Source organism: Tachyglossus aculeatus, chromosome 1 (assembly GCF_015852505.1).
Source record: "Tachyglossus aculeatus isolate mTacAcu1 chromosome 1, mTacAcu1.pri, whole genome shotgun sequence".
In the NCBI taxonomy this organism is placed as follows: Eukaryota; Metazoa; Chordata; class Mammalia; order Monotremata; family Tachyglossidae; genus Tachyglossus; species Tachyglossus aculeatus.
Window position 1 is genome coordinate 104,337,391 of NC_052066.1, and position 21,582 is coordinate 104,358,972.

At 45.6% G+C, this 21,582-nt stretch overlaps 1 protein-coding gene across 1 annotated transcript in view; it reads left to right on the forward strand.

Moving 5' to 3' along the window:
* The window catches only part of LOC119930427 (two pore calcium channel protein 1-like), a 94,446-nt gene that overhangs the window by 8,589 nt on the left and 64,275 nt on the right, over positions 1-21,582 (forward strand). Inside the window, exons 2-4 of the mRNA XM_038748758.1 lie at positions 6,415-6,497; positions 11,556-11,670; positions 20,590-20,718. Of these exons, the coding sequence (XP_038604686.1) occupies positions 6,415-6,497; positions 11,556-11,670; positions 20,590-20,718 (327 nt within the window). The remainder of the gene's footprint in view (positions 1-6,414; positions 6,498-11,555; positions 11,671-20,589; positions 20,719-21,582) is intronic.

The window sequence follows — 21,582 nt, forward strand, 5'->3', positions numbered from 1 at the left end:
TGCACACAGTAAGTGCTCAATAAATACAATTGATTGATAGAAGGGGGAGAAAGAGAACAAAACAAAACATATTAACAAAATAAAATAAATAGAATATGTACAAATAAAATAGAGTAATAAATACATACAAACATATATACATATATACAGGTGCTGTGGGGAGGGGGAGATGTGTAAGGACGTAACCTGCAGGGATACTTAATTAAATGATGGCAGAGTAGGGCACTGGAGGATGCCAACATTTTATTCTCTACTTCAAAGATTACCTATATGAACCCAAATTTACTTACATTCTTTTTAAAAAATTCCTAATTTTAGTACTTTGGAAACCCTGCAGTTCACATGTTTTTTCCAGCAGCCAAAACGTACAGGACACTGATTCAGAGTTACAGCTAATTGTCAACTCGCTTTGAGTCCTATAATCGCCTTTAAAACCCATCTCGGGAGCCCTCGTTTCAGACCCTTCCGAAGTGGCTGCCTTCTTCCTTCAATCAATCAATCAATCAATGGTATTTATTGAGCGCTTACTGTGTGCAGAGCACTGTACTAAGCGCTTGGGAAGTACAAGTTGGCAACTTATAGAGACGGTCCCTACCCAACAGTGGGCTCACAGTCAGAAAAACCCTCCAGGCCTGATTTTTTTTTTTTTGCCTCCAACCTTTATCTCTCTCTTTTCCTCCCTCCCTCCCACCGAGGGCATCTCCCAGGGCTCCTAGGCCTGGCTGCATTTAGCCTTCTAGACTGGGAGCCCACTGTTGGGTAGGGGCCGTCTCTATATGTTGCCAACTTGTACTTCCCAAGCGCTTAGTACAGTGCTCTGCACACAGTAAGCGCTCAATAAATACGATTGAATGAATTTAATTACTATTATCCAGGAGGGCGATGGGCTCTCTCATCAAGGCTCTTCCAAGGGCTTGCTCTCATTCATTCACTCATTCAGTCGTATTTATTGAGCGCTTACTGTGTGCTAAGAGCTTGGGATGTCCAAGTTGGCAACAGATAGAGACGGTCCCTACCCAACAACAGGCTCACAGTCTAGAAGGGGGAGACAGACAACAAAACAAAACGTGTACACAGGTGTCAAAATCGACTGTGAGCCCACTGTTGGGTAGGGACTGTCTCTATATGTTGCCAACTTGTACTTCCCAAGCGCTTAGTACAGTGCTCTGCACACAGTAAGCGCTCACTAAATACGATTGATTGATTGACAGAACAAATAGAATTAAAGCTATATTCATTCATTCATATTTGTTGAGCGCTTACTGTGTGCAGAGCACTGTGCTAAGAACTTGGGAATTCCAAGTCGGCAACATATAGAGACGGTCCCTACCCAACAATGGGCTCACAGTCTAGAAGGGGGAGACAGACAACAAAACAAAACATGTAGACAAGTGTCAAAGTCGACAGAATTAAATTTTATAGAATTAAAGCTATATGCACATCATTAACAAAATAAATAGAATAGTAAATATGTATAAGTAAAATAAATCGAGTAATAAATCTGTACAAATATATATACAGGTGCGGAGGGGCGGGGAAAGAGGCTGGGCTTGGGCAAGTCACTTCACTTAAGCAGCGTGGCTCAGTGGAAAGAGCCTGGGTTTGGGAGTCAGAGGTCGTGGGTTCTAATCCCGGCTCCTCCACATGTCTGCTCTGTGACCTTAGGCAAGTCACTTCACTTCTCTGAGCCTCAGTTCCCTCATCTGTAAACTGGGGATGAAGGCTGTGAGCCCCACGGGGGACAACCTGATCACCTTGTATCTCCCCAGCGCTTAGAACAGTGCTTGGCACATAGTAAGTGCTCCTCTAGGAGGCCTTCCCAGACTGAGTCCCTTCCTTCCTCTCCCCCGCCTTACCTCCTCGCCTTCCCACAGCACTTGTATGTATGTATATATGTTTGTACGGATTTATTACTCTATTTGTACATATTTATTCTATTTATTTTATTTTGTTAATATGTTTTGTTTTGTTGTCTGTCTCCCCCTTCTAGACTGTGAGCCAACTGTTGGGTAGGGACCGTCTCTCTATGTTGCCAACTTGGACTTCCCAAGCGCTTAGTACAGTGCTCTGCACACAGTAAGCGCTCAATAAATACGATTGAATGAATGAACAAATACCAACATTATTATTATTATTACTAATCTCTCACCTGCAGTCGATACTGCGGACCGCACACCCTTCTAGTCCCACTGTCCAAACTCGGCTTCACTGACATGGTCCTTTCCTAGCCCACTGTTGGGTAGGGACCATCTCTATATGTTGCCAACTTGTACTTCCCAAGCGCTTAGTCCAGTGCTCTGCACACAGTAAGCGCTCAATAAATATGAGTAAAAATGGGGGGTGAGGACTTGAGGCAGACACATCGGGAGATAATATGATAATAACAATAATAATGATAATAATAGCGAAGTTTATGAAGCCCTTACTGCATTCCAAGCACTGGGGTAAATACAAGCTAATCAGGGCTCACAATTTAAGTATCAATCAGTCAGTCACTCAATGCTTAGAGATGAAGCTCGGAGCACAGGCCTGGGATTCAGAGGATCTGGGTTCTAATTCCGCCTCTGCCATTTGCCTCCTGTGTGTGCAGAGCACTGTACTAAGAGCTTGGGAAGTACAAGTCGGCGACATATAGAGACGGTCCCTACCCAAAAGTGGGCTCACAGTCCAGAAGGGGGCCGGGGGGGTTCTGTTGGGTGGGGATTTTTTCTAGTTGTTGCCGAATTGTACTTTCCAAGCGCTTAGTACAGTGCTCTGCACTCAGTGAGTGCTCAGTAAGTACCATTGATGAATTGATTTAGAGGGAAAACCGAACTGATAATTCCTTTCTTCTCACTTTTTCTTCCTCTCCCCTGCTGATTCTATTCTCTTTTCTCTTTTCTATTCTTCTAGACTGTGAGCCCACTGTTGGGTAGGGACCATCTCTATATGTTGCCAACTTGTACTTCCCAAGCGCTTAGTACAGTGCCCTGCACACAGCGCTCAATAAATATGAATGAATGAATGAATGAAAATACGATTGATTGATTGGTTCTCCTCCTATCTCTCTGGCCCCTCCTTCTCGGCATCTTAAGCCAGTTCATTCATTCATTTAATCATATTTATTGAGCGTTTACTGTGTGCAGAGCACCGTACTAAGTTCCTCCACTGCCTCCCACCCTCTAACTGGGGGAGTCTCTCAAGGCTCAGTTGTGGTTGCCCGTCTATTCTCCATCTACACTCACCCCCTGGGAGAACTCATTCTTTCCCACGGCATCAACTACCGCCTCTGTACTGATGATTTTCAAATTTCCATCTCCAGCCCTGACCTCTCTCCTTCTCTGCAGCCTCACATTTCCCCTTCCCTTCAGGACAACTCTACTTGGATGTCCCCTGACTTAACCTTTGGGACAAAGGACCATGTCCGATCTGATGCGTGGCTCAGTGGAAAGAGACCGGACTTTGGAGTCAGAGGTCATGGGTTTGAATTCTGACCCTGCCAGTTGTCAGCTGTGTGACTTTGGGCAAGTCACTTCACTTCTCTGGGCCTCAGTTCCTTCATCGGTAAAATGGGGATGAAGACTGTGAGCCCCCCGTGGGACAACCTTCATTCATTCATTCATTCAATCGTATTTATTGAGCGCTTACTGTGTGCAGAGCACTGTACTAAGCGCTTGGGAAGTACAAGTTGGCAACATATAGAGACGGTCCCTACCCAACAGCGGGCTCACAGTCTAGAAGAACCTGATCACCTTGTATCCTCCCTAGCGCTTAGAACAGTGTTTGCACATAGTAAGCGCTTAACTAATGCCATCATTATTATTGTTATTATTACCCCAGCAGAGCACTGTACTAAGCGCTTGGGAAGTACAAGTTGGCAACATATAGAGACAGTCCCTACCCAACAGCGGGCTCACAGTCTAGAAGAACCTGATCACCTTGTATCCTCCCTAGCGCTGAGAACAGTGTTTGCACATAGTAAGCGCTTAACAAATGCCATCATTATTATTGTTATTATTACCCCAGCAGAGCACTGTACTAAGCGCTTGGGAAGTACAAGTTGGCAACATGTAGAGACGGTCCCTACCCAACAGCGGGCTCACAGTCTAGAAGAACCTGATCACCTTGTATCCTCCCCAGCACTTAGAACAGTGCTTTGCACATAGTAAGTGCTTAACAAATGCCATCATTATTATTGTTATTATTACTCCACCAGAGCACTGTACTAAGCGCTTGGGAAGTACAAGTTTGCAACATATAGAGACAGTCCCTACCCAACAGCGGGCTCACAGTCTAGAAGAACCTGATCACCTTGTATCCTCCCCAGCACTTAGAACAGTGCTTTGCACTTAGTAAGTGCTTAACAAATACCATTATTATTATTATTATTATTATTATTATTATTATTATTATTATTATTATTACCCCAGCAGAGCACTGTACTAAGCGCTTGGGAAGTACAAGTTTGCAACATATAGAGACGGTCCCTACCCAACAGCGGGCTCACAGTCTAGAAGAACCTGATCACCTTGTATCCTCCCCAGCACTTAGAACAGTGCTTTGCACTTAGTAAGTGCTTAACAAATACCATTATTATTATTATTATTATTATTATTATTATTATTATTATTATTATTATTATTACCCCAGCGCTTGGGAAGTACAAGTTTGCAACATATAGAGACGGTCCCTACCCAACAGTGGGCTCACAGTCTAGAAGAACCTGATCACCTTGTATCCTCCCCAGCGCTTAGAACAGTGTTTTGCACATAGTAAGCACTTAACAAATGCCATTATTATTATTATTATTACTATTATCCCAGCACTTAGGACAGTGCTTGGCACACCGCAAACATGTAAAATGTACCTCACGTATTATCGTTTCAGGTCTAACCCAGTGTGCTATTGCCTATTTTGTTTGTATGGCGTTTTTTGAAGTGTACTCACTTTTCCTGCATTCCTGGCTTTCAACATGAAATGCCATCCAGAAAATATTCATGCATTTTGCAACGCAGAACGTAGCAGGGAGCTAGCTAAGGCCTCACCTAAATCAGTTCATTCAGTGGCATTTATTGAGCACTTACTGCGTGCAGTAAGTAGAGAAGCAGCGTGGCTCAGTGGAAAGAGCCCGGGCTTGGGAGTGAGAGGTTGTGGGTTCTAATCTCGGCTCCACCACTTATCAGCTGTGTGACTTTGGGCAAGTCACAACTTCTCTGGGCCTCAGCTACCTCATCTGTCAAAGGGGGATGAAGACTCTGAGCCCCACGTGGGACAACCTGATGACTTTGAATCTACCCCAGTGCTTAGAACAGTGCTTGGCGCGTAGTGCTTAACAAATTCGCTCAACCGTATTTAGCGAGCGCTTACTGTGTGCAGAGCACTGTACTAAGCGTTTGGGAGAGTACAGTGTACCAACAAAGACATTAATATAAATAAATTGCAGGTATATACATATATGCTTTGGGGATGGGAGGGAGGATGAATGAAAGAGCAAGTGAGAGTGGCGCAGAAAGGAATGGGAGAAGAGAAGAGGAAGGCTTAACCATTTCTTGGAGGAAATGGGCCTTCGATAAGGCTTTGAAGTGGAAGAAAGCAATAATCTGATATGAGGAATTGTTCCACCTAAAGTCTCATCGGATGCTTTTGAACCGTCTCTGACCCATAGCGATGCCACGGACGCATCTCTCCCAGAATGCCCCACCTCCATCACCAATCGCTCTGGTCGTGTATCCATAGAGTTTTCTTGGTAAAAATTGGGAAGTGGTTTACCATTGCTTCCTTCCGCACAGTAAATCTGAGGCTCTGCCCTCGGCTCTCTCCCGTGCCGCCGCTATCCGGCACAGGGGAGTTTTGACTTGTAGCAGATGGCCTTCCACACCCTAGCCACTGCCCAAACTAGTAATAGAATGGACAGGCCTCTGTTTGACTCTCCCTCCCATAGTCGAGACTGGTAGAGAACTGGAAACTCTCCAGGTGTGACCCTGAGAGGGGGCCATCTAAAGTACATCATGACTATTCAATGCAGAAATTGTGTCTCTAACACCGTAGCCTATTTTTTCGCCCAACTGTACATGCTCTGTCCATTTAAAATGAATTTATCTATAGTTCTCTTCTGGCTTAATCCTACACTGGGAAACTTATTCACCCATAATGGGGGATAGTAATAGGATTCGGTTTTTGAGACAACATAAAAGGTGTATGTCTTTCCATGCTCCTTTGCCAACTTGTTCTTCCCAAGCTCTGCACACAGTAAGCGCTCAATAAATACGATTGATTGATTGATTGAAATTTCATCCTATACTTCGAAAGCACAGACTGGTTTAAAAAAATCTTTTTCTTCTAGTGTGAAGGCCTGCAAGAGTTTTTTTTTTAATGTCAAATTTCTCATTCGTATGTTGGGTGTTCCTACAGTGTCTTTCTTTGTAATATTAATAGGATCTGCTTCTAGCTGCTGCCTATGTCTATGATGCCCAGTACAATCGAAACATCCCATTTGAAACCTCCCCTCAAGCCATCAGGTATGGTATATTAAGGTGGCGTGTCTTCTAATATAACTATTCCTCTGAAAGAGCCCCCCTTTTTCCTCTCCTCCTCCCCATCCCCGCCGCCCTACCTCCTTCCCCTCCCCACAGCACCGATATATATATATATATATATGTTTGTACAGATTTATTACTCTATTTATTTTACTTGTACATATTTACTATTCAATTTATTTTGTTAATGATGTGCATCTAGCTTTATTTCTGTTTACTGTGATGACATCTGTCCGCATGTTTCGTTTTGTTGTCTGTCTCCCCCTTCTAGACTGTGAGCCCATTGTTGGGAAGGGACTATCTCTATATGTTGCCGACTTGTACTTCCCAAGCGCTTAGTACAGTGCTCTGCACACAGTAAGCGCTCAATAAACACGATAGAATGAATGAATAAATGAATTCCCACTTTCTGTGACTGGGAATGCTCTCATAGAAAGTAACCAGGGTCGGGGTTTGTGGACTTGCGTAAAAGTTGTGTGGTTCTTAAATCCTGAGCAACAACGGTGCAGACGTTTGGGATGAGGGGTGGAGTATCCCACTTTAAAGGACTTCACTATCTCCCTTCCCAAAGGGCGGGATAAGGAACTTTAAACTTCTGCCAGAGAAAGAACTGCAGGAAATTCCTGTGTGTTTGCTGTGTAATCATGATGCGATCTGCCAGCGGTTCTTTTAGTTTTGGGTTCTGCTTGCGTTATGATATTCAACAAAAACAATAGCAAGAGTTACCTCTATCCTGTTCCTTCATGGCAACAAAAATAAAGCATGCAGTTCTCCTTTGGAGGAGTTTCATGTTGAGTTTTCTTGGGAGCTGGAGGAAATTTGGCAAGCCATGAAACCTCTAGACTTGGAGACCCCATCTTTTCTGGCAGTATTCTTCCCAACACCTTTAGCTAGGGCACGGAGTGGCATTTAAATTCCAGGAGTGGTAGATTTAATGGTATTTAAGCGCTCACCTATTGAAGGCACATCTCCTCCAGGAAACCTTCCCCAACTAAGCCCTCTTTTCCTTCTCTTCAACTCCCTTCTGCACCGTCCTGACTTGCTCCCTTTATTCATCCCCGCTCCCAACCTCACACAGCATTTATGTACATTTCTGTACTTTACTTCAGTGTATGTCTCCTCCTCCAGATTGGAAGCTCCTCTGTGGGCAGGGAATATGTGTGGAATATTGTTACATTGTACTCTCCCAAGTGCTTAGTACAGTGTTCTGTGTACAGAAAGCACACAATATATCCTATTGACTGATTATGTGCCAGTCACTGTACTAAGTGCTGGTTTCGATAGGAGACAGATTCAACACAATCCATGTCTCATAGGGTGCTCACAGCCTTAATCCCCATTTTGCGGATGAGGGAACTGAGGCATAGAGAAGTTAAGTTGCCCAAAATCATACAGGAGACACTTGTCTGGTCCTCTTACTCCCAGGCCCGTGTTTCATTCATTCATTCATTCAATTGTATTTATTGAGCACTTACAGTGTGCAGAGCACTGTACTAAGCGCTTGGGAAGTGCAGGTTGGCAGCATATGGAGATGGTCCCTACCCAACAGCGGGCTCACAGTCTAGAAGGGGGAGACAGACAACAAAACAACAAAACAAAATGTATCAACACAATAAAATAAATAGAATAGTAAATATGTACACGTAAAATAAATAGAGTAATAAATCTGCACAAACATATATACAGGTGCTGTGGGGAGGGGAAGGAGGTAGGGCGGGGGGGATGGGGATGGGGAGAGGAAGGAGGGGGCTCAGTGTGGGAAGGCCTCCTGGAGGAGGTGAGCTCTCAGTAGGACTTTGAAGGGAGGAAGAGAGCTAGCTTGGCGGATATGTGGAAGGAAGGCATTCCAGGCCAGGGGGAGGATGCGGGCCGGGGGTCGACGGCGGGACGGGTGAGAACGAGGCACGGTGAGGAGGCGAGTGGCAGAGGAGCAGAGGGTGAGGGCTGGGCTGGAGAAGGAGAGAAGGGAGGTGAGGTAGGAGGGGGCGAGGTGATGGACAGCCTTGACGCCCAGGGTGAGGAGTTTTTGCCCGATGCGTAGGTTGATTGGTAGCCACTGGATATTTTTGAGGAGGGGAGTAACATGCCCAGAGCGTTTCTGCACAGAGATGATCCGGGCAGCAGCGTGAAGTATAGACTGAAGTGGGGAGAGACGGGAGGATAGGAGATCAGAGAGGAGGCTGATGCAGTAATCCAGTCGGGATAGGATGAGAGATTAAACCAGTAGTGCAGCAGTTTGGATGGAGAGGAAAGGGCGGATCTTGGCGATGTTGCGGAGCTGAGACCGGCAGGTTTTGGTGACAGATTGGATGTGAGGGGTGAACGAGAGGGCGGAGTCAAGAATGATGCCAAGTTTGCGGGCTTGTGAGTCGGGAAGGATGGTAGTGCCGCCAACAGTGATGGGAAAGTCAGGGAGAGGGCAGGATTTGGGAGGGAAGATAAGGAGTTCAGTCTTGGACATATTGAGTTTTAGATGGCGGGCAGACATCCAGATGGAGATGTCTTGAAGGCAGGAGGAGACCCGAGCCTGAAGGGAGGGAGAATGAGCAGGGGCAGAGATGTAGATTTGGGTGTCATCAGCGTAGAGACGATAGTTGATGATAGTTTCATCCACTAGGCCATGCAGGAAATTTTCGTTTGACACTTTGGAGGCTGAATCTCTTGGGTGTTGGACCTTCATGCTCTGGTCTCAGGCCTCTGCCCAGCTAAGCTATGCCCACCTTTTCCCTCACCGGGCACCAGGGCAATTTGGAGAACTTTAGGGTCCTGAGAGAGTTTGCCCAACACCAGTGCCTGTGCCACACGTGTTTGGTGGCCACATTCGAGAACACTGCCCCAGAGGGTGTTGTGTGGTTTGTGAATCGAGCCGGTGAATTCATTCATTCAATCGTATTTATTGAGCGCTAACTGTATGCAGAGCACTGTACTAAATGCTTGGGAAGTGCAAGTTGACAACACATAGAGACAGTCCCTACTCAACAATGGGCTCACAGTCTAGAAGGGGGCAAACTCCTCATCCTGGGAGTTCTTGTCCTATTTAAATCCACACATGTGACCCATTGACCCAGCACTTGAATTGTACTGAATTCAACTGTAGTTGAATAAACTGTTTGGGTTTTAACTTCTGGGGTGTGTCAGGACTGCCAGAAATGTGTTTCTAGATACACAAATCATAGTGCCCACTTCTCAGGAAAGGGGAAGCATGCTTTGTGAACATTGTTTGTGAAGAAATTAGGTGGTTGGGAAGTGGTAAAAGAGTCATTCTAGTTTAGACAAAACTAAAATGAAAAGGCACCATACTGAATCTGTCTATTTACCTAGACTAAAATCACACAACTGGGTCTGGTGGTGGACTTTTCCCCTCTTAGCTTCCATGAGTAAGGTGGCTTCCATTAGGGAAAGACCCTCTTCCTTTCATGTGAGGGGATAAGTTGTTTTTGAGATATTTTAAACTGTGAGCTCCATGTGGCATAGGGACTGTGTCTGATTCCATCAACTTGTATTTACCCCAGGGCGTAATAATAATAATGGCATTTATTAAGTGCTTACCATGTGCAAAGCACTGTTCTAAGCGCTGGGGAGGTTACAAGGTGATCAGGTTGCCCCACGGGGGGCTCACAGTCATCATCCCATTTTACAGATGAGGGAACTGAGGCCCAGAGAAGTGGAGTGCCTTGCCCAAAGTCACACAGCTGACGACTGGCAGAGCCGGGATTTGAACCCATGACCTCTGACTCCAAAGCCCGGGCTCTTAAAACAATGCTTGAGGAGCAGCATGGCGTAGTGATTCCAGAACAGGCCTGGAAGTCTGAAGGTCATCGGTTCTAATCCCAGCTCCGCCTTTCATCTGTCGCGTGGCCTTGGGCAATCCACTTCACTTCTCTGTGCCCCAGCGCTCAATAAATCCAATTGATTGATCTGTAAAATGGAGATGAAGACCAGGAGCCTTTGCGGGACAAGGACTGTGTCCAACTCGATTTGCTTGTATCCGCCCCAGCTCTTAGCACAGTGCCTGGCACATAATAATAATGATAATGGTATTAAGTGCTTACTATGTGCCAAGCACTGTGTTAAGATACAAGGTAATCAGGTTGTCCCACGTGGGGCTCACATCTTAATCCCCATTTTACAGATGAGGGAACTGAGGCACAGAGAAGTGAAGTGACTTGCCCAAAGTCACACAGCTGGCAAGTGGCGGAGCCAGGATTAGAACCCGTGACCTCGGACTCCCAAGTCTGGGCTCTCCACTACATACTAAGTGAAGCAGTGTGGCTCAGTGGAAAAGAGCATGGGCTTTGGAGCCAGAGGTCATGGGTTCGAATCCCAGCTCCACCACATGTCTGCTGTGTGACCTTGGGCAAGTCACTTCACTTCTCGGAGCCTCAGTTCCCTCATCTGTAAAATGGGGATTAAGACTGTGGGCCCCATGTGGGACAACCTGATCACCTTGTATCCCCCCCAGTGCTTAGAACAGTGCTTTGCACATAGTAAGCGCTTAACAAATGCCATAAAAAAGTGCTTAACAAATGCCATTATCATTATTCTTATTGACACATAGTAAGCCCTTGACAAATTCCATAATAATAATTTTTTTATTGTTCACTCTTAATGGGCAGGAAACATGTCCACCAACTCAGTTGTATTCTCCCAAGTGCTTAGTACAGTGCTCTGATTGATTGATAGATGATCATGATATAGTTTATTCATTCAATCGTATTTATTGAGCACTTACTGTGTGCAGAGCACTGTACTAAGCACTTGGGAAGTACAAGTTGGCAACATATAGAGACAGTCCCTACCCAACAGCAGGCTCACAGTCTAGAAGTTTATTAATTTTGCAGTAAGTTGACCATCTCTGTGCCAAACAATCTACTAGATTATTCATGGGAGGGGACTCGGGATGTAATCCTGGTTGCCAAGGGGCTATGTACTACCAAAATTTGGCTACCGTTTCCACTGAGAGGGTCTTCGTATATTTGCACATCGGCAACGACTGGCTACTTAACTTACAATTTCCTTTCTCGTTCTTTTTTCCTACAGACTTTACTATTTTTACAACCACTGGACGATGCAAGTAGCCACATACTTCTTTATTTTTGTAAACCTTTCCCTTGCTCTGTTTGAGGAACCCGCCGTGTACCCATTACCTTTCCTGGTAAGCGCGAGCAGCGAAGTGGGAACCGACACCTTCGGTTTCACGGGCTACTGTTTCACCGGGAAATAACAGGCCCTGAGAGTCCTTTCTCTCCATACCGTTGGGGTTGATAATGGTCCAACATTTTTTATCAGGGTGTAGCCTTCCCCTAACACGCGTGACCTATGGCTAATTTGAGTTGGAAGGAATGTTGTGTTGAAGGCATAATTGGTTTCTCGCCGATAGAATGGGATGTTGCAAAATGCGGTTAAGATAGGAACTAATGTATAATTCAGTTTCACGTCTTCGAGAGCGATTTTTGTGCCCTGCTGCCTATGGTCCCGTGCTTGGCTTTGGCCAAAAATTGAAAGCCACCAGTTCACCCCCTCTGGGACAGAAACAGTTTTTCTTTAAAGATCAAATTATGACCGGCTTCCCCTCATCATGTGGTTACCTGTTGGGCAGGCAGCAGTTATGGGAAGCAGCGTGGGTCGGTGGAAAGAGCCCGGGCTTTGGAGTCAGAGGTTATGGGTTCAAATCCCGGCTCCACCACTTGTCAGCTGTGTGACTTTGGGCAAGTCACTTCACTTCTCTGGGCCTCAGTTCCCTCATCTGTAAAATGGGGATTAAGACTGTGAGCCCCCCGTGGGACAATCTGATCAATCAATCAATCGTATTTATTGAGCGCTTACTGTGTGCACAGCACTGTACTAAGCGCTTGGGAAGTACAAGTTGGCAACATATAGAGACAGTCCCTACCCAACAGTGGGCTCACAGTCTAAAAGGGGGAGACAGACAACAAAACCAATCATACTAACAAAATAAAATAGAGTAGAGGTGAACAAGTGAAGTAATAAATATGTACAAATATGTATACATATAGACAGGTGCGGGGGTGTGTGAATATATTTATGTTATATAGATAGAATAGGTGAATATATTTATTCAATCAATCAATCGTATTTATTGAGCGCTTACTGTGTGCAGAGCACTGTACTAAGTGCTTGGGAAGTACAAGTTGGCAACACATAGAGATGGTCCCTACCCAACAGCGGGCTCACAGTGTAAAAGGGGGAGACAGACAACAAAACCAAACATACTAACAAAATAAACTAAATAGAATAGAGGTGAACAGGTGAAGTAATAAATACGTACAAATATATATGCATATAGACAGGTGCGGGGGTGGTGGTGAATATATTTATGTCATATAGATAGAATAGGTGAATATATTCAATCAATCAATCAATCAATCGTATTTATTGAGCACTTACTGACAATCTGATCACCTTGTAACCTCCCCAGTGCTTAGAACAGTGCTTTGCACATAGTAAGCACTTAATAAATGCCATCAAAAAAAAAAGTTGGTAATGCTGCCCCTTTTCTATAGGGTTGGGTAGTAACGGTAAAGGTATTTACTGAGCACCCCCCTGTGTGCAATGCACTGGACTACATATTTGAGAAATGACTAAAGTATTATTGGGTGTGTGCCCTGACTCAAAGGAGCTTACATTCTGATGGGAGAAACAGGGATAAAAATATCTGTGATGGAGTAATCGAAATAAACTGAATGGACAAGTGATCAGGCCTATGTACATAAGTGCTGAGGGAGGGTCTAAATAAATATGTAAATAATAATAATAATAATGGCATTTGTTAAGCGCTTACTATGTGCAAATCACTGTTCTAAGCGCTGGGGGGAATACAAGATGATCAGTCCCACGTGGGGCTCACAGTCTTCATCTCCATTTTACGGATGAGGGAACTGAGGCTCAGAGAAGTGAAGGGACTTGCCCAAGGTCACACAGCAGACATGTGGTGGAGCCAGGATTCGAACCCATGACCTCTGACTCCCAAGCCCGGGCGCTTTCCACTGAGCCATGCTGCTTCTCCTAAATACTTAATACTCCTAAATACTTAATACTACTTAAGTAGTATTTAATACTTAAATACTCGAAGCGGCTGATACATTGATGTGCAGCAGTGTGGCCTAGTAGAAAGAGCATGGGCCTGGGAATCAGAGGACCTGGGTTCCAATCCTGCCTCCGCCCCTTGCCTCCTGTGTGGCCTTGGGCAAGTCATTCAATCTATCTGTATATAATAATAATTATGGAATTTAAGCGCTTCCTATGTGCCAGGCACTGGACTAAGTGCCGAGGTGGATACAAGCAAATCAGGTCAGACACGTTCCCTGTCCCACGTGGGGCTCACAGTCTCAATCCCCGTTTTATAGATGAGCCCCACGTGGGACAGGGACTGTGTCCAACCTGATTAGCTCCCGCGCTCAGAACAGTGCCTGGCACATAGTAAGCGCTTAACAAATACCAGCGTTATTATTATTTATTTATGAGGGAACTGAGGCACAGAGAAGTGAAGTGGCTTGCCCTAGGTCATACAGCAGACAAGTGGCGGGGCCGGGATTAGACCCCAAGACTTTCTGATTCCCAGGCTTGGGCTCTAACCCCTGCGCCATGCTTCTTCTCACTTTTCCAATTTCCTCATCCGTAAAGACGGGATTTATATACTGTTTTTGCTCTCTGCGCCCTCCCTTGGAATGCAGACCCCATGTGGGACGGCACATCGGCACATCGATGAAGACCATAATAATAAGTTTAATGGTTTACTATTATATATTAATCATTATTATAATTCATAATTATAGTATTTGTTGTTGCCAACTTGTACTTCCCAAGCGCTTAGTACAGTGCTCTGTACACAGTAAGCGCTCAATAAATACGATTGAATGAATGAATGACTTTAGGTTTTGAAAATTGGAGATGGTGGGATTTGGGGAGGGCTTTGCAGGTGGGGAGAGCCGTGTTCTGTCGGATCGCGGGGACTGAGTTCCAAGCTGGTGCAAGATCACCCCCCAGCTCAGATTCTTTTTCATTCACTCATATTTATTGAGCGTTTACTGTGTGCAGAGCACTGTACTAAGCGCTTGGGAAGTACAAGTTGGCAACATATAGAGACGGTCCCTACCCAACAGTGGGGTCACAGTCTAGAAGAGGGGGCTCACAGGCTAAAGTCTTCGCTTTGGATTGCTTTATGTCAGTGAGGTCTTCTGTACCTCTGTAGCTGCCATAGTACAGTGCCTGGCACAGAGTGAGCGCCTGACAAATACCGTAATAATAATAGTTGGAGCGCGACTTCTGCCTTGGAGTTCTGCCTGGCTGGGCCCAGCCTACAAAAACCGAGTAAGTCGGGCTGGCACCAAAATAAATCCAGTTGGGTGCTGGTGGGCTTGGCCATCCCCTTCTCTAATCAATCAATCAATCAATCATATTTATTGAGCGCTTACTGTGTGCAGAGCACTGTACTAAGGGCTTGGGAAGTACAGGTTGGCAACACATAGAGACGGTCCCTACCCAACAGTGGGCTCACAGTCTAGAAGGGGGAGACAGAGAACAAAACCAAACATACTAACAAAATAAGATAAATAGAATAGATATGTACAAGTAAAATAAATAGAGTAATAAATACGAACAAACATATATACGTATATACAGGTGCTGTGGGGAAGGGAAGGAGGTAAGGTGGGGGGATGGAGAGGGGGAAGAGGGGGAGAGGAAGGAGGGGGCTGAGTGTGGGAAGGCCTCCTGGAGGAGGTGAGCTCTCAGTAGGGCCTTGAAGGGAGGAAGAGAGCTCTACCCTTTTGTCCGCTGCTACGCAGCTCCTACAGTGGAGGCTAAGAGACAGAAACGTAAGACACCTGTAAACGAGTGCACATGTGAACTCGGAAGATGGAGTGGGCCCAGTGGGAAACTGTGGTGGCCATTTCAACGATCTGTACCCGACCACCTGCTGAAATCTCCTCAAAACTAGAGGTTGGGTTCCTCACTGCCCCTGTTGGGTAGGGACTGTCAAAGTGTCTTTCATGGTAACCCATGTCACCTGAGGCATCTATTCCCCATAAGAAATGTAACTTCCATCCTACCTTGAATTGTGCATTTATCTGACTGTGAATTTGAACATTGGTAGTCAAGTAAAGTTTAGTCTCTAGACCTCTTTTTGCAACCTTTGGGAAAGCTTCACACAGGTGATAGAAAATGGAGGGAGAAGCATTTTGAAGAGAAGAGGAGAAGGGAGGTTGGGTTAGGCAAATGAGCAGTGGAAGCCATCCATTCTGAAGGCATTCTCTGGCAAGAGTTCTCCTTTCAAAGTAGTACTGTGGGTTATCTTGTAATGTGCATCTAGCTTTATTTCTATTCATTCTGATGACTTGACACCTGTCCAAATGTTTTGTTTTGTTGTTTGTCTCCCCCTTTTAGACTATGAGCCCATTGTTGGGTAGGGACCGTCTCTATCTGTTGCCAACTTGTACTTCCCAAGCGCTTAGTACAGTGCTCTGCACACAGTAAGCACTCAATAAATACAATTGATTGATTGATTGATGTGGGCCCCGGGCATCCAATCCAGCCAAGCTCTATTTTGTCCTCCCTTGGGTTAGGGCAGGCTGAAGAAAGGCCGCGGGAAGCAGCGTGGCCTAGTGCATAGAGCTCAGACCAGGGAATCAGAAGGAGCTGGCTTCTAATCCCGGCTCCGTCACTTTTCCGCCGTGTGACCCTGGGCAAGTCGCCTAACTTCTCTGGGCCTCGGTTACCTCATCTGTAAAATGGGGATTAACATGGTGAGGCCCACGTGGGACATGGATTGTGTCCAACCTGATTAGCTCGTATCCACCCCGGCGCTTAGCACAGTGTCTGCTATGTAGACACTGTCTGAAGTGTCCTAAGCCCTTAAATACCAGAAAAGAAAAATAAAAGAGAAGGATTGAGGGTCCAGGGTTCTGGCAGCGTCCCCACTTGCATCAGCCCTGCCATTCCAGCGGTGTGACCACAGCTTCGTGGTCTGGCGGGGTGGCCGACTGACAGACCGCAGCCCAGGCCTTTGAAGGAGAATCTTGGCCAATGTCCGGAGGAAAAGGCCCCTTTGAGTTCATCCAGAAGCCAAGTGAGAGATCCCTCGCACCCAGGACTTTGCCGTCAGAGGTTTTCAATCAATCAATCAATCGATCAATCGTATTGAGCGCTTACTGAGTGCAGAGCACTGTACTAAGTGCTTGGGAAGTCCAAGTTGGCAACATATAGAGACTGTCCCTACCCAACAGCGGGCTCACGGTCTAGAAGGGGGAGACAGAGAATGAAACCAAGCATATTAAAATAAAATAGAATAGATATGTACAAGTAAAATAAATAGAGTAATAGGTTTTGGGTTGCTATCTAGGCATATCCCAGTGCCTTATGTGTGGTAACCAATTTATGTGGTCCTTTAGGCCACTAAATTTCTCCCAGGTTGAGTGACCACTTGGTAGCTGCCAGTATCTCCTCTGTTTGGGGTGGGTGGGCCACGGAATCAGTCAATCAGCGGTATTTATTGAGCGCTTACCGTGAGCAGCAGCTATATGAGAAACAGTGTGGCTCAGTGGAGAGATCACGGGTTTGGGAGTCAGAGGTCATGGGTTCTAATCCCAGCTCCATCAGTTGTCAGCTGAGTGACTTTGAGCAAGTCACTTCACTTCTCTGTGCCTCAGTGACCTCATCTGTAAAAGGGGGATTAAGAGCCCCATGTGGGACAACCTGAAGCACCTGTATAAATGTATATATGTTTGCACGTATTTTTTACTCTATTTGTTTTACTTGTACATACTTATTCTATTTATTTTATTTGGTTTATATGTTTTGTTTTGTTGTCTGTCTCCCCCTTCTAGACTGGGAGCCCGCTGTCAGGTAGGGACCGTCTCTAGATATTGCAAACTTGTACTTCCCAAGTGCTTAGTACAATGCTCTGCACACAGTAAGCACTCAATAAATACGATTGAATGAATTACCGGGTATCTCCCCCAGCACTTAGAACAGTGCTTGCACATAGTAAGTGCTTAACAAATACCATTATTATTATTATTATTATTATTATTATTATTATTATTATTACTGTGTGCAGATGACTATATTAAGCGCTTGGGAAAGTATAATAAGAGTTGATAGATGCAATCCCTGCCTGCAATAATAATAATTGTGGCATTTTTTATAATGGTACTTGTTAAGCACTTACTATGAGCTAGGCACTGTACTAATCACTGGGGTAAATACAAGCTAATTGGATTGGACCCAATCCATGGCCCACGTGGGGATGATGATGATGATGGCATTTATTAAGCGCTTACTATGTGCAAAGCACTGTTCTAAGCACTGGAGAGGTCACATGGTGATCAGGTTGTCCCATGGGGGGGCTCACAGTCTTCATCCCCATTTTAAAGATGAGGCAACTGAGGCCCAGAGAAGTGAAGTGACTGGCCCAAAGTCACACAGCTGACAATTGGCGGAGCCGGGATTTGAACCCTTGACCTCTGACTCCAAAGCCTGGGCTCTTTCCATTGAGCCACGCTGCTTCTCACAGTCTCCACCCCCATTTTACAGATGAGGTGCCTGTGGCACAGAGAAGTTAAATGACTGGCCCAAGGTCACACAGCAGGAATGGGATGGCGCTGAGATTGGAACCCACATCCTTCTAGATGTGAGCCCGCTGTTGGGTAGGGACCGTCTCTGTATGTTGCCAACTTGGACTTCCCAAGCGCTTAGTCCAGTGCTCTGCACACAGTCAGCGCTCAATAAATACGATTGAATGAATGAATGACACCCCACCCAATCCCCTCATGGGGGGACATTTCCCTCAGCCAAGATGGCGCCTTCGGCCTACTTCCGCTTACACAGTGAGCGCTCAATAAATACGGTCGAGTGACTCCTCCGACTCCTAGGCCTGTGCTTCTCCCATTAGGCCATGTTGCTGCTCATCATCAGAGGTGCTGTGATTACTGAGGAGTTGTGTTTGGAACCCCCTCCCTCTTCATACCTGACAGATCACCATTCATTCAGTCAGTCAGTCGTATTTATTGAACGCTTACTGTGTGCAAAGCACTGTGCAAAGCTCTGGGGAGAGTACAATATAACGAGGAGCAGACACAGTCCCTGTCCACAATGAGCTCACAGTCTAGAGGGGGAGACATGAGGGAGATAGTCTTCCCCCATCTTCAAAGCCCCATTAAAATCACATCTCCAATAAACCTTCATTCATTCATTCATTCAATCATATTTATTGAGCGCTTACTGTGTGCAGAGAACTGTAATAAGCGCTTGGGAAGTACAAATTGGCAACATACAGAGACGATCCCTACCCAACAGCGGGCTCACAGTCTAGAAGGGGGAGACAGACAACAAAAGAAAACATATTAACAAAATAAAATAAATAGAATGCATACAAGTAAAATAAATAAATGAGTAATAAATATGTACAAACATGTATACATAGTGATTTGAATATAGATAGCACACCCCTCTAAATGGTTATCACAACTAAAAGTTTGGTAGACTGTGAGCCTTCTAGACTGTGAGCCCGCTGTTGGGTAGGGACCGTCTCTATATGTTGCCAACCTGTACTTCCCAAGCGCCTAGTACAGTGCTCTGCACACAGTAAGCGCCCAATAAATATGACTGAATGAATGAATGAATGGTAACCTGGTTTTCTGGATATGCGTATGCTAGGTATCTAAGCATGGGGGCTTTCCTTTTTTCAGAGCAGTACTTGCCCAAAATCAATCAATTCATTCATTCAATCGTATTTATTGAGCACTTACTGTGTGCAGAGCACTGGGCTAAGCACTTGGGAAGTCCAAGTTGGCAACAGATAGAGACGGTCCCTACCCAACAGTGGGCTCACAGTCTAGAAGGGGGAGACAGAAAACAAAACAAAACATATTAACAGAATAAAATAGAATAAATATGTACAAGTAAAATAAATAAATAGAGTAATAAATAAACCTTCCTTGATTAACCGCTCATTTCTCCAACCTGTTCTCCCTCCCTTCTGGGACACCTATGGATTTAACCACATGTTGTCGACTTGCACTATATGTTGCCGACTTGTACTTCCCAAGCGCTTAGTACAGTGCTCTGCACACAGTAAGCGCTCACTAAATATGAATGACTGAATAATGTCTCCCCCTTTAATTGGGTTCTCAGCCTTTCCACCCCCGTAGCACCTAAGGACATAGCAGCGTGGCTCAGTGGAAAGAGCCCGGGCTTTGGAGTCAGAGGTCATGGGTTCAAATCCCGGCTCTGCCAATTGTCAGCTGTGTGACTTTGGGCAATTCACTTCACTTCTCTGGGCCTCAGTTGCCTCATCTGTAAAATGGGGATGAAGACTGTGAGCCCCACATGGGACAACCTGATCACCTTGTAACCTCCCCAGTGCTTAGAACAGTGCTTTGCACATAGTAAGCGTTTAGTAAATGCCATTATTATTATTATTATATGCTCATATTCTGTTGTTTCTCCTACCTGCAGTTTATTTTAGTCTGTCTCCCCTACTAGACTGAAAACTCGTTGAAGGCAGGGATCAAGTCTACTTACTGTATTGCACTTGTTACAGTGTCTTGCATCCACTGAGCTCTCAGTAGATACCACTGATGGACTGAGGTTAAACTTCTGATGCATCCGTTGGGAGTCAGAGATCGTGGGTTCTTATCCCAGCTCCGCCACTTGTCTGCTGAGTGACCTTGGGCAAGCCACTTAACTTCCCTGTGCCTCAGTTCCCTCATCTGTAAAAAAGGGGGTTAAGACTGTGAGCCCCACATGGGACAACCTGATTACCTTGTATCTACTCCAGCGCTTAGTACAGTGCTTGGCACATAGTAAGCACTTAACAAATACCATTATTATTATTATTTTGATTCCTAGAATCCAAGACAAAGCCCTCAAAACCCAAGCCACTTATCTAACCTGCCCCTAACCCATTTAGGATTTTTTTTTGTGGGAAGGGAACATGCCTACCAACTCTTCTATTGTTGCATTGTACTCTCCCAAGCGCTTAGTACAGTGCTCTGCACACGGTCAGTACTTAATATGATTGATCCTAATCCATTTCTGTCCTTTCCATTTGTAGGCTACCTCCCTGGTAGAATTGATATGCCTCTGTGCATTCTTTGGGCGGCTCGTCCAGTTTGCCAAAGTCACTCCTCGCGCGGTGTTTTGGAAAGACACCAAGAATATTTGCATCATGCTGACCATGGTGGTGAGTGGCCCGAGGGCCCTTAAAGAGCCCGGGGTTGGACAGGGAGAGATGGGATTCGACCGATTCTCCTTCCTCTTCGGAGCTTCCTTCCGAGCAAAGGGTGGATTACTGCGTCAGCCTCCTCTCTGATCTCCCATCCTCCTGTCTCTCCCCACTTCAGTCTATATACTTCACTCTGCTGCCTGGATTAGCTTTGTACAGAAATGCTCTGGGCATGTCACTCCCCTCCTCAAAAATTTCCAGTGGCTGCCTGTCAACCTACGCATCAAGCAAAAATTTTTCACTCTCAGCTTCAAGGCTCTCCATCCTACCTCACCTCCTTTCTCTCCTTCTCCATCCCAGCCCACAACCTCCGCTCCTCTGCGGCCGCTAATCTCCTCACGGTGCCTCATTCTCGCCTGTCCCGCCGTCGACCCCCGGCCCACGTCTTTCCCCTGGCCTGGAATGGCCTCCCTCACATCCGCCAAGCTAATTCTCTTCCTCCCTTCATAGCCCTACTGAGAGCTCACCTCCTCCAGGAGGCCTTCCCAGACTAAGCCCCCTTTTTCCTCCCCTCCTCCCCATCCCCCCGCCCTACCTCCTTCCCCTCCCCACAGCACCTGTATATATATTTGTACAGATTTATTACTCTATTTTACTTGTACATATTTACTATTCTATTTATTTTGTTAATGATGTGCATATAGCTTTAATTCTATTTGCTCTGACGATTCTGACATCTGTCTATATGTTTTGTTTTGTCGTCTGTCTCCCCCTTCTAGACTGTGAGCCCATTGTTGGGTAGGGACCGTCTCTATATATTGACGACTTGTACTTCCCAAGAGCTTAGTACAGTGCTCTGCACACAGTAAGTGCTAAGTAAAT